The sequence below is a fragment of the Centropristis striata genome, chromosome 9, assembly GCF_030273125.1.
Source record: "Centropristis striata isolate RG_2023a ecotype Rhode Island chromosome 9, C.striata_1.0, whole genome shotgun sequence".
Classification (NCBI taxonomy): domain Eukaryota; kingdom Metazoa; phylum Chordata; class Actinopteri; order Perciformes; family Serranidae; genus Centropristis; species Centropristis striata.
Genome location: NC_081525.1, coordinates 39,227,236 through 39,240,817, shown reverse-complemented (window position 1 = coordinate 39,240,817; position 13,582 = coordinate 39,227,236). Strand labels below are relative to the sequence as shown.

Below are 13,582 nucleotides of genomic sequence, written 5' to 3'. Positions count from 1 at the left end.
CCATTTGTCATCCACCACAGGGGACACAGCTCTGCTTCACCTTGCACACCTTTTCCTCAAGACAATTAAAAATAACAGCACGCTAATTACCATCTGCAGGAAACCATGGCTCAGCAACTTCCACAGACTTAATCTAATCAGAGGTGAGCAGGTTTCAGCACATGAAGGAATAAATACAGTACGCTTACTGTGACAAGTCCTTAATGTATTGAACATGTAATGTATTGTTGTTGTCCTCGTTTTGGGTTGACTGCCTTTTTTTATTTTTTTATTTTATTATTTTTTTTAAATTTAATTGAATTAATTAATTTATTTTTTTATTTATTTTTATTTTTTTTCCTGTCTGTTTTTGGTGTCTGTCTTGGCTGTTTGTAAGTGTTTGTATTATATGTTGAAAAAATAAAAATTAAATAAATAATTTTAAAAAAAGAATAAATACAGCACAGAAAGTGTTGTGTAACAATACCCAGTTATACGTCTTAGTGTTTGAAGCAGTGGTGGAACAAGTATTCAGATCCTTTACTTAAGTAAAAGTACTAATACCACACTGTGAAATTACTCCACTACAAGTAAAAGTCCTGCATTCAAAACTTACTGAAGTAAAAGTACAAAAGTATCAGCATAAAAATGTACTTAAAGTATCAAAAGTAAAAGCACGCCCCCACTCATTGTAATGTATTATCTAATATATTATTAGATTATTTGTATTGATGCATTTATGCAAGTAGTGCTTTAATTTTATTTATTTATTTATTTTTAAATGGGGCTGATTTTAACCACTTAATATACTGTCTCATGACTTTAAATTTTTTAAGTTTTTATGTTAAATTTCGACCTGAAAAGTAACTAAAGCTGTCAGCTAAATGTAGTGGAGCAAAAAGTACAATATTTGCCTAAAAATGTAGTGGAGTAGAAGTATAAAGTCACATAAAATAGAAATACTCAAGTAATGTAAAAGTACCTCAAAATTGCACTTAAGTACAGTACTTGAGTAAATGTACTTAGTTACTTTCCACCACTGGTTTGAAGTAATGAAGTGTATGTTGCATTTCTAAAGCAAGGCAGAGAGGTCAAATTTTTTTTTTTAGTATTTTCACTCATGCCTCGGAGTCTCTTGTGATGCAATGTGCAATTTTGGTCTGAGTAAATGAGAGAGCCTTGAACAAAGAGAGGATTAGTCTGGGTGCTGGCACTGTGGTCCAGAGGAACAAAGAGAGCAGAGAGGTTGAAAGATAGAGAATAATCAGCCTGCTGACTGCTCTGCTGCACTCTAGGGACCAAAGAGCTCTGGAGGACACAGCACTTACAAAAGGGAAAACTTAAAGGGATAAGTGTGTGCGTGAGTTGCCGTGTGTGTGTGTGTGTGTGTGTGTGTGTGTGAGGGGAACAGATTGGTACATTTGAGGGCGAGGATGCTGCAGGGGTGACATCACAGGCTAGAGTGATATTAGGAGAGTACAGCAGACTTCTGGCTGTAATAAATGTGGAGACAACAGGGGAAAGAAAAGAACAGAAAGACTACAAACACTTTGAGTGGCAGAGGGAATGATAGTGAGGACTGGTCTAGAGCAGCTATTCTCAACCTTGGGGTCGGGACCCCAATTGGGGTCGCGAGATGATTTCTGGGGGTCGCCAAATCATTTTGGAAGTCAGCTCTGTCTCCACTGTGTTAAAGTGTTCATGTGTTAATGTGTTTTAGTCTTTTAGGTCACTTAATTTCTTTTTTTTGTCATTTTGTTTGTTTTTTTGTGTCTTTTTTGGTCATTTTGTGTCTTCTTTGATTATTTTGTGGTCAATTTGTGTCTTTTTGGGTCATTTTGTTTCCTTTTTTGGTCATTTTGTGGCTTTTTTGATAATTTTGTGGTCAATTTGTTTCTTTTTTTGGTAATTTTGTGGATTTTTTGATCATTTTGTGGTCAATTTGTGTCTTTTTTGGTAATTTTGTTTCCTTTTTTTGGTCATTTTGTGTCTTATTTGGGTCATTAATGTCTTTTTTGGTCATTTTGTGTCTTTTTTTGATCATTTTGTGGTCAATTTGTGTCTTTTTGGTCATTTTGTTTCCTTTTTTTGGTCATTTTGTTTCCTTTTTTGGTCATTTTGTGTCTTTTTTGGGTCATTAATGTCTTTTTTGTTCATTTTGTGTCTTTTTTTGATCATTTTGTGGTCAATTTGTGTCTTTTTGGTAATTTTGTTTCCTTTTTTTGGTAATTTTGTGTCTTTTTTTAGTCAATTTGTGTCTTTTTGGTAATTTTGTTTCTTTTTCTGGTCATTTTGGTCATTTTGTGTCTTTTTTGATAATTTTGTGGTCAATTTGTGTCTTTTTTGGTCATTTTGTTTCCTTTTTTGGTAATTTTGTGTCTTTTTTGGGTCATTAATGTCTTTTTTGGGTCATTAATGTCTTTTTTGGTCATTTTGTGGCTCTTTTGATAATTTTGTGGTCAAATTGTGTCTTTTTTGATCATTTTGTTCCCTTTTTTTGGTCATTTTGTTTCTTTTTTGGGTGATGCATGTTAAATTGGGGGTCGCGACTCAAAAAGGTTGAGCTCTACTGGTCTACAGACTGTGCAGGAGAGTACCACTGCAGAACAATGTCATACAAGCATCAGCTTACAGTGATCGATGGGCCAACCTGATACCTACCCACAACCTTACTGCCTGCCACCTGTCCTGCTATTGGACCACACTGCATAGGGTGATGTCCCCCGGGTCCAGGGGGACAGTACGTGTGTGTGTGTGTGTGTGTGTGTGTGTGTGTGTGTGTGTGTGTGTGTGTGTGTGTGTGTGTGTGTGTGTGGTTTGTGCAGCAGGCCTCTGCAGGGCTGTCTAATAAAGCTTTAATCAAGCCAGTAGTGATAATATTTCATCATTTTAATGCACGATCATGTTGTAGCAGTGGGGTTTTGTGCATGATGTGATTGGACACTACAACAAAAATGGAGGCCAAAAGATTATTGCTCATGTTATAAATAATTGTATTGCCTTTACGGTCAATTTACACTGGGTTTTTATGTGTTATTGTCTAACTTTAACACATTGCTGAAGTTATTGGTCTCTTCTAACAGAGATATATGTTAACAAATTTAAAGGGATCATTCAATCTAGCTGTGTCCCAGTTCATAAGATGCCTTTTTTAAAAGGACATAATGTCACCTTATATTTTTAGTAATTAAGACACTTACTGCAGTTAAAAGTCAGCTCAGTGATGAAAATGTGGCATAAAAGAATGAATAATGAGCTTCATTATTACAGTGTCCTTCCTTAAACTAGTGAATCTGGGTGTTGCTTATCCAGGTGTATGTTGTACATGATCTTCAGGATAATTTTCTGTCCAGCTCAAAGATGCTGAGATACTTTGCTTTCAAGACTTAAAAGATTTTGTCTTTGTTTTGTTTTCCGGTTCATCTGGTTCTTTGTTGGTTGAATCATTTTGTCCCACAGTCAAACTAACTGTTATGGCAATATTTAAAGCTATAGTTAGTATTTTATATAAATAAGTTGTCATATTTGATGAGTCACTATATCCTGACAATAATACATGAGATGGATAACCTGTGAAAATAACATGCACTGTCTCCTGCTAGTTCTCCTCTCCTGAACAAAAACAACCAATCAGAGCCGAGTGGTGTCAAATGCAGCTGTCAATCATGTCAATGACTGCTTGTGAACTGTAAACCTGGCCAACAATGATGAAGAGTCTATTTCTCTCCTCAAATGTTTCAGAAGTATATATTTTTTGGCCTTAAAATGAGAAAGTTTATCATCGGGCCGCCATTTTTTTAACACTTGAGCAAGCATTCAAGATGAGGACTTAGTCACCCTCAAATTCTCTGTTCATTTGTCCAGTTTTCTTGCCTAATTCTTGGCAAATGTAACTATCAAGCCCTGCCATCTATGAGGGTCAGACACTGAGAAGAATGAATGCTGTGGGCTGAACCTGCAATCCCTTTCCATATGAGAGGGTCTTTGGTCTGCAGAGTGTTGACAGTATACAGAGTTAATAGTAAATATCAGAACCAAACCAATAATAGATTTTTGATGTAGATGTAGTCCTCTATAAAAAATCCTTCGTCCCCTCTGCAATAACCACCCTGAACAACAAAAAATGAACACTCTGCTGCTTTTAACAGCCCCCCCTCCTCCTTTTTAGCATGATTGTACACATTTTTGTGTTTTTTAATGTTTGTTTGTTTCTTAGTGTTTTTTATATGAGCCTGTCAAAAACGAATTTCTGTCACTCGTGGCAGACAATAAAGTTCTATCTATCTATCTATCTATCTATCTATTTGAGAGTTGAAAGCTTTTGAAGTAAATGAGCCCCATCTACGTAATGAAGTATTCCTGTAATGCAGACTGTAAAGGACGTGGCCCGTTCCAAAGAGGGCATGAAAGTGTTCAGCAACGTCTATTTATCAACAAGCAGCAAGGAAAATGAAACAAATATAGTTTGTGCCCTGTAATTGTCCCTGCTATAATAACTCCAGACTAATGTTTGGCCCATAAGGAAAAAAAAAAAGTCAATATGAGCCGTGCCGCTGCCTGGGCAGCAGGCCATCTGATTCTATCGGATGCCATCAAATAGAAGACACACTGTGACACATGTATGGTGCTGCTGATGCTCGCTGCTGTGCACGGTCGGTGGTCGCTGTATGTGCGAAATGTCATGTCATAAATCTAAGTGTAGGGCTGACACAGTCATTGATAGAACTGATTTGTCAGGATGACCTAGTTACTGCTCAGACACAACTGGGCTGCTAGTTTTCAAGGTTGTCCTTGATGAAAAAAGTTGCAAAAACTTGCTATAAGTTATGAATTAAATGCACCACAGTGCACGGCAACAGAGTTGTGCTGTCTTGTACGATTTAATTAGTCGAAGCCAACCTCATTAACACTGTGTCAGCATGCTGCCACAACCTTGTGTAAAGCTACAATAATTACTATAGAAACCTCCACAATCAACTCTTTTTTTTTTTTTAAGAAACCGCCATGTGATGCTGGGTTGCCATGGCAACAATATCAGCGATGAGGGAAAGGAACAACAAATGAGGTGCAAAGTGTTAGGAACACAGGATTCTGTCAGCCTGATACAGGAGGATACTGTTTAACACAGAGACTGTTTAACACAATAAAACACGCCTTCATTTACAACTGACACACAAGACAACTGGGATAAATAACTGTATAATGACAACGGAGGGCTTGGACCATCCAGACAGTGTAGGTCATATTGTTTAGGCCAGCTGTTCTCAACCTTGGGGTCGAGACCCCAATTGGGGTCGCGAGATGATTTCTGGGGGTCGACAAATCATTTTGGAAGTCAGCTCTGTCTCCACGGTGTTAAAGTGTTAAAGTGTTAATGTGTTTTTTGTGGGTTTTTTTTGGTCATTTTGTGTTCTTTTTAGTCATTTTGTGTCTTGTTTTTGTCATTTTGTGGTCATTTTGTGTCTTTTTTGCTCAATTTGTTTCCTTTTTGGTCAATTTGTGTCTTTTTTTGGTCATTTTGTGTCTTTTTTCGGTCATTTTGTGTCTTTTTTGGTCATTTTGTGTCTTTTTTTGGTCATTTTGTGTCCTTTTTTGTTCATTTTGTGTCTTTTTTTGGTCATTTTGTGTCTTTTTTGGGTGATCTGAACTGTGCGTGTGCGTGAGTGGGGGTCGCGGACAACATGCATGTTAAATTGGGGGTCGCGACTCAAAAAGGTTGAGAACTACTGGTTTAGGCAACAAAAGTACTTGGTGAGAAAATAGAATCACAGACTATAAAACAAAAATGACAAGATAAAGAAAAAATAAAAATCTGAAACACTGACCACAGAAAAACCAAAAATCATAATAAACATAATTGATTTTAGCTGAACATCGATTTTAAGAAGCCCACATGCTGCTCCTTAATACCAATCTGACCAAACTGATAAGAGCAGCATCCAAACAACTCTATCTGCTATCCTGCCACAACAATAAGCCAACAACAAAAATCAGGAGGCAATGAAAAGGAAAATAAACAGTTGTTGAGTTCTTTGCTACTGCTGACAGCATTATTCTCAGATTTAAACAGTCATAAAGAGTGATGATCATGGCTAAAATCATAAGTAAATATTATTTGCCAGAGCTCAGAAAGGACATGCAGAAGTTTAAAGCATGAGTGAAGCATGACCCCTGCTGGTGAGTCTTTGTATTACCACTGCTCTCCTTACAAATTCAAATCTTTAATTAATTAACCCATTGACGCCTAAAACGCCTGCAAAAAACCTCTGGGTGATTTTTAAAAAAGCCCCTAAACCTGAAGTTTTTCTGGAAATTCAACAGAAGTGTCTTAATAATTTAAATAATAGATTTTTCAGCCTCTGTAGCAGATAGAAATGAAATTCAAGAAGTATTTGAGAGCTTATACAAATTAGGGCTGGGCGATATGGCCCTAAAAGAATATAACGATATTTCAGGCTATTTTTGCGATAACGATATTCTTGATGATATTACCAAATACTTAAAAATATATAGAAAATATGATTTTTTTTTTAGTCCGTATGAATAAATACAAATCTTAAATGTAGTGTGAAGTGCAAATCTCAACAGTTGCTAAATACAAAAAAAATTTACTCTTGACTCTTGAGTATGAAAAAATAATAAAAAAATAACCATTTAGGGCAGGGGTCTCAAACTCAAATTACCTGGGGGCCACTGGAGGCAGTATCAAAATGACCAAAAAAAGACACAAAATTACTAAAAAAAAAGACACAAAATGACCAAAAAAGACACAAAATGACTGAAAAAAAACACTAAATTACTTAAAAAAACACAAAATGACCCAAAAAAGACACAAAATGACCCAAAAAAGACACAAAATTACAAAATAAAGACACAAAATGACAGAAAAAAACTAAATTACGTAAAAAATAAACAAAATAACCCCAAAAAAGACACAACATTATTAAAAAAGACACAATTATTTAAAAAAAGACACAAAATTACCACAAAAAAAAGCCACAAAATTATCAAAAAAAGTAATTAAATGGACCTTCCACACACAACACGGTAAAGTGCCATTCGTATTAAACCCACATTAAACTTTCATATCAAGGTGGGGGCCACAAAATATCGTCACGAGGGCCGCAATTGGCCCGCGGGCCGCGAGTTTGAGACCCACAATTTAGGGGTTCCGGGGGCAAATTTTAATAACATTTTGTAAAAGAGAATAAAGGTTCTTGTATGTTTTATTTAAGGCGTCTTATTTTGACAGTCTTCTTGTAAGTTCTGTGGTGGATTCTGTTAACATACTGTGCTCTTATTTTGGAAGCTGCATGTGTTTAGCGACAGAGAGTAAGTAGCTTTTTGTGATTAAAACAACTTTAATTGCTAGCTAATGTTAGCTTGTGGCTAACGAAGTGCATAATGCAGCAGTGTGACCTTACAGTCATAACACACAGCTGTTCACTAGTCTGGCTCATGGGTGCAGTGTGTGTGTGTGTGTGTGTGTGTGTGTGTGTACATACCTTGTGATGACCTTTGGGTGGCAGTTTGGCTGGCGGCCCATCCACTCCAGGGCAGAACAGTAGGATCCCGCATTTGGCTTCAGACCAGCCAAGTCTAAGAGCAGAAATACGCGGCCAATCTGACTTAATGTGCCCTGCAAACAGATAGAAAGAGAAACATGGAAGGACTGTTAAATTATGCTTCTCATGTATGTACACTACTGGTCAAAAGTTTTAGAACACACCAACTTTTCCAGAATTGAATTGAAAATGATGCAGTTTAATGTCTCAGTGTACTCTGAAATTAATGAACATTTGCAACATTTAAAATTCTTTATTGAGCATGATAGTGTTTTGAAAGTAAAAAAAAAGATTCAAACTCACATTTTATGTTGGACTAAAGGACTAAAAAAAGACACAAAATGACAAAAAAAAAGACACAAAATGACCAAAAAAGACACCAAAAGACACAAAATGACTAAAAAAAGACACAAAATGACTTACAAAGACATGAAAAGAATTCAAAAATGGACAAAATAGCCCAAGACTCCATAGAGTTAAGTTGTTAACCCATTTCTTGTTCCCTGAAAAAGGCCTACTTGTATAATTCTGAAATGTACATTATTTTCCAGTTTTGGTTAAGCTTACCTTTTTTTATTTACCTCTGGCAGTTCACCACTTACCTTTGGACCCTTTCAAGCTGTTCATTTGACTTGAACTGCTTGAATTTCAACAAAAAACTGGAAATATGGGATGTTCTAAAACTTTTGACCGGTAGTGTATATCTCAGTGTTTTGATGAGTTAACTCCCATACACACAAAAACTGTAGCTAAACAACAGCTAGTTATAATCCATTTTAGATTTTTTTTTTAGATTTTTCTAGAATTCTGTCCATTTAAAACAGCGTGTTAGTTGTTAAACTCACCCTCTTGGCCATCATCTTCATCATGATGTTATAGACGTTTGTGTTCAGATGTTTACGTCGTCTCAACGATTTGTGCTGACCGAGTAGAAAATTGTGCGCCCTCTCAAAGTCCCCATTAAACACACAGGCCTCTAGAAAAGACTGGATGCTCAGCTGGATGTCCTGGCATGAAGGCTCCCCCTCCTCCTGTAGGCACTTTGGTTTATTTGAAGAAGTCGACTGGCTGTCTTGCTGACTGAGCCTCCACTCCGGATTAGCCCAGTCCTGTGCATCAGTGCCAGTCTTCATGTGGCCCTCTTCACCCCAGACCTGATTTTGAGACCCCTTCTGTGTCCCTTTAGATACATTATGTGCTGTGACTGTTGTCCCCGCTGCAGCAGTGGAGGGAGCTTGAAAAACTGCAGCACGTTTCTGATCAGACAGTTTCACTTTGCTCTTTTTACCAGTGGCAGATATAGTTTGGTGTGATGTACCAGGGGCCATGGAGTCCCTTTTGCTAGCTTTGGATTTGGCTGCAGGTTTTTGCTTCACATTCTTCTGAAATCTTTTCTCCTCCCGAGTTAATTTTGCCGTCCAGCGGCTCAGATGAGTTGTAGAAGCTCCTTTAGCAGCAGTCTGTCCTGGTTTAGGAATGTCAGTTTTCTCCTTATGTGTGATTTTCGGACCGTTGCCAGATAAAGCCCCTCTTCCAGAAGAGGGGGCTTTGATAAATTGAACCTTTGCATGCTGGACATTTATTACGGTGTCTGATTGGAGTTGATGGATTCTGGCCTCAAGCACTGAGAGGGTGACAGAGGGAGAGAAAGATACAGAACAAGGAAGAGAAGAAGAAAAATACTAAGAATAAAACCAGTCAGAACACTCACAGGCCTCCTCACTGTCTCATTTTAAATCTCTTCTTAAAACCCACCTCTTCTCGTTGGCTTTTAACACCAAGTGGAGTGTTGATTTTATGTTGATTTTATGATTTTTTGTTTTTATTGTATTCATGCATATTTTATTTTGTGCGGGCAGTACATTTTACATTTTATTTTATTTATTTTTATCCCATTTTTAATTTATTTTATCTTATTGCATCTTACTGATCTATTGTTTACTATATCTCTTTGTATTGTGTTATGTATTTATTGTTTGTGCAGCACTTTGGAAACCTTGTGTTTGCTAAAATTGTGCTATATAAATAAAGGGGATTGGATTGGATTGGATATTCTGATGATGCGGCATGACAACCTACCGTCTAACAGCTGAGACTGTTCCAGGACACGTTTCTTTGTATCTTCTCTCTTTGGGAGTACATAAGAAACTTTACTTCTTTGAAGCTGCGAGGGTGTCTCTGAAAAAAAAACAAAAAAAACAGTCATATACCGATAGAGAAAATAATAAATACATTTAAATATTCCTCTACTTCCTGCACTCAGGTCAGTCCAGAACATTGGGCTGATCTGTTGAACATGCTGAGGCAGCAAACAAACAAACAACCTATGTTACACTATGTTTTATATTGATAGGTGTGTATATATTTGTGTGTAAGGGTGTGTGTATATATGTCGATATGTATTTTCTTATATATATATATATATATATATATATATATATATTTGTATATGTATGTGTGTATGTGTATATATAAGTATGTTTTATTTTATTTTATTTTTTATTTTATTTTTTTATTATTTTATTTTATATATATTTGTGTGTAAGGGTGTGTGTATATATGTCGATATGTATTTTCTTATATATATATATATATATATATATATATATATATATATATATTTGTATATGTATGTGTGTATGTGTATATATATATGTATGTTTTATTTAATTCTATTTTATTTTTTTTTATTTTTTTTTTATGTATTTATTTATTTTTTTATTATTTTATTTTATATACATTTTATGTATGGGTGTGTGTATATATATATATTTATTTTTATTATTAATATTTTTTTTCTACACACTGTTGTTTTAACTGATCTGGTGTATTGTACAGATTGCACTGTTTACTGCAACTGTGAATCAATAAAAATATATATATATAAAAAATTAAAAAAAAATTCCTCTACTTCCTAACCAAGATAGTATTCCACATAGAGGTGTAAGAAAATACTGATACAGTTGAGTATCACGATATTGTGTTTTCGTGACGCTGTATTGATTTATAATTAATAGTTACATGCAAAGATTAGTAGCAGACAGATTGAACAAAAAGTAGCGCTATGATAAATGTAAATGATCTCACTGTTCTGACTGCATACAGAAGTAAACTTACTTTACTTAGATTTTATGCATATAATGGTGTGTTATTTATCCTATGAAAGTTTCCCTTAATTTACATTTTCTTTAAAATTGCAATACACTGCATCTTCTTGCTTACAATATTGTAATAATACCACAGTATATTGAATCCCAACCCCATATAATTGGACGTAAACTAATAATTATACATACATCTAAAAACAATAGTGACAGGGAATTCTGCTGACGAATTGCAGTTAATAAACAATAACTTCTAGCATTGTGCTAATTGAGCTATTAATTAACCATTACCACTTGTTTAAGTTACACTTTGGATGATATTATCGTCAAAGAAACATTATAAATTATAGGTTGTATAAAAATGTAACTCAGTTTAACACACTTAATATTAAACAAGCTAGTTAGAATGAACCTCAGGTTATACAAACATTATTGACCAACCTTTTTTTAAACGTTTTAAACACATAAAAACAAACTGATAGAGGAGCTTCCACAACAATGAAAAAAAAACACTATCTATGAAGAAGAATAGCGTAAAAAGCTTTTATTCTAGTGGCCAAAAATATAAAAATATTCAAAAAACATTGTGCATGATGTGCACTACAGTAGCTGTGTCCCAGTTCATAAGATGCCTTTTTCAAAGGACATAATGTCACCTTATATTTTTAGTAATTAAGATACTTACTGCAGTTAAAAGTCAGCTCAATAATGAAAATGTGGCATAAAAGAATGAATAATGAGCTTCATTATTACAGTCAGTATTACAGTGTCCTTCCTTAAACTAGTGAATCTGGTGTGTTCAAAAAACATTTAAAAAATTGTTTTTTAATAGTCTCAGATATATTTTAAAGGACTAGAAGTAACTAGACAACAACACATTTCCCCTAATTATCATTTTTTTAATGACTTAATGCATTTAGGGTTATTTTCTCTACATTGGATATGCAGTCTCACACTTGCTTATTGCTAAACATTTATAAAACAATCAGTTTTGCTGAAGGATTAGGAGGAGAAGTGGGGAATCGAACCCACAACCTCTTGGCAAACCTGCTCCATCCACCCGAGCTTCAATCACTGCACAGTAGGGGTGTGCCATATCGTATCGATCACAATAATATCGGTATATTATTTTTATGGTTAAAAAAAATGCATATCATGATATTGGCAACGTTCCTACTTCTTGATGTCGTGGTTAAAGTTGTTTTAATCACAAAAAGCTACTTACTCTCTGTCGCTAAACACATGCAGCTTTCAAAATAAGAGCACGGTGTGTTAGGACTTTTAAGACTGTCAAAATAAGATGCCTTAAATAAAACATACAAGAAATCTTTATTCTCCTTTACAAAATGTCATTTAAATATGCCCCCGAAATGATTTGCTCATACTTAAGAGTCATGAGTAAAAATTTTTGTATTTGGCAACTGTTGAGATTTGCACTTCACACTACATTTTAGATGTTTATTTATTTATACAGACTAAAAAAAATCATATTCTCTGTATCATGATATTATTTTAGGGCCATATCGCCCACCCCTACTGCACAGTCTGCCAAAATAGGCTAATGATGTTACTGGTATGGTGAATAAATGCTAACATTGAGTGAATAGAGGTTCTTAAACGACATCAATGGCGGTCCAGCAGGTTTTCTCGCAGTATTAGTAACAGTTATAACAAGTAAAGTCATTCTAATGAACAAGAGCAACTACAAAGAAGCTCAACAACAAATCTTCTTCATTCTGCTCATTCTCATCAAGAATCATTTCACCAATCTGTTTGAGCCATGTGTTCGTCCAAAATCAGATTTTCATATAAGTATGTTGACATTAAACACATGTGTCCTCCAAGGAAACAGGGTAAACTTGTCCACCACAGTAACTGTCCAGGTGGAGACACACTCACCTGATATCCGTCTGACTCCTCCGTTTCTTAGCGACGCACACAGATGACATCGGTCCGCGAGAGACACGCGAACGGCTCCTTTTTCCAATAAACTGCGACGATTGAGACATTTGACAAAGGCACAGACTCTGAGAAGGGACATGTTGACATGTAATAACCGCGTTACTTCTGCGCTCTAGGCAGCCATCTTAAATAAGACCAGGCTAATCGTGAGGAGCGGTCGTTGAGATCTTAAGGCGTGGCTAGAAGAGCGCAGATAAATCGAGCAGCGAGCAGCTCTGCGTCGTTACAGATCCAAACAATGGTTTATTATGACTGTGTATATGCTCGAATATTCTGGAAGGATGTACAAAATTTTGTCAACAGGAAAACAGGTCAAGCAATCCACTTTAGGGAAAAATAAAATATTATTTGTTTTGACAAAAATCAGAAGGAAAATGAGTTTTTTTTGTACAGTTACTTCTGTTTTTAGGGAAATTTCACATACATAAGAAGAAATGGGCTGACTCCAAACCCAGTTTTGTTCACTTTCTACAGGAACTGGAGCTGTTTTGGACCAATACTTTAGTGATTGAAGAATCATGCATTATGTTCTTTATTTATTTATTTTATTTAGTTGTTATGTATTTATTTATTCTTTGTTTTGTTTGTTTCTTACCCTTATTTTGGAATTGCTGTTCATTTGATTTTGTTTATGTTATTTTTCTTAACCCCCTGGCAAAAAACTGTATATATTGTAAATTGTTATTGTGAATAAAAATAAAAAAATAAAAAAAAACAAACAGATCCAAACAATGGTGGTGTAGCTTAACACGTAAATTTCAGTCGAAAAATAATATTATTTAATTAATCTAATTATAATCCTTGCAAAGTATTACATCCATAAATGTAAATTTGCCAAAGTGAAACCTTTATTTTGTGTCTTTTTGAAAGAACTGGAGATTTACTTCAAATCAATTTCTAATGCTAAAAACAAGAAAGCTATAAAAACTGTGAGATTATGCTCCCACTTCAGTATTTTTGATTCAATTTAAA

The 13,582-nt window shown here is 35.1% G+C and overlaps 1 protein-coding gene across 1 annotated transcript in view; it reads right to left on the bottom strand.

Annotated features, from left to right (window-relative positions):
- The window catches only part of polrmt (polymerase (RNA) mitochondrial (DNA directed)), a 90,422-nt gene extending 77,690 nt beyond the window's left edge, over positions 1-12,732 (bottom strand). The window contains exons 1-4 of the mRNA XM_059341990.1: positions 12,548-12,732; positions 9,624-9,722; positions 8,390-9,168; positions 7,485-7,618 (exon numbers count right to left, since the gene is read on the bottom strand). Of these exons, the coding sequence (XP_059197973.1) occupies positions 7,485-7,618; positions 8,390-9,168; positions 9,624-9,722; positions 12,548-12,689 (1,154 nt within the window). The 5' untranslated portion in view covers positions 12,690-12,732. The remainder of the gene's footprint in view (positions 1-7,484; positions 7,619-8,389; positions 9,169-9,623; positions 9,723-12,547) is intronic.
- Between the last annotated feature and the right edge of the window lie 850 nt (positions 12,733-13,582).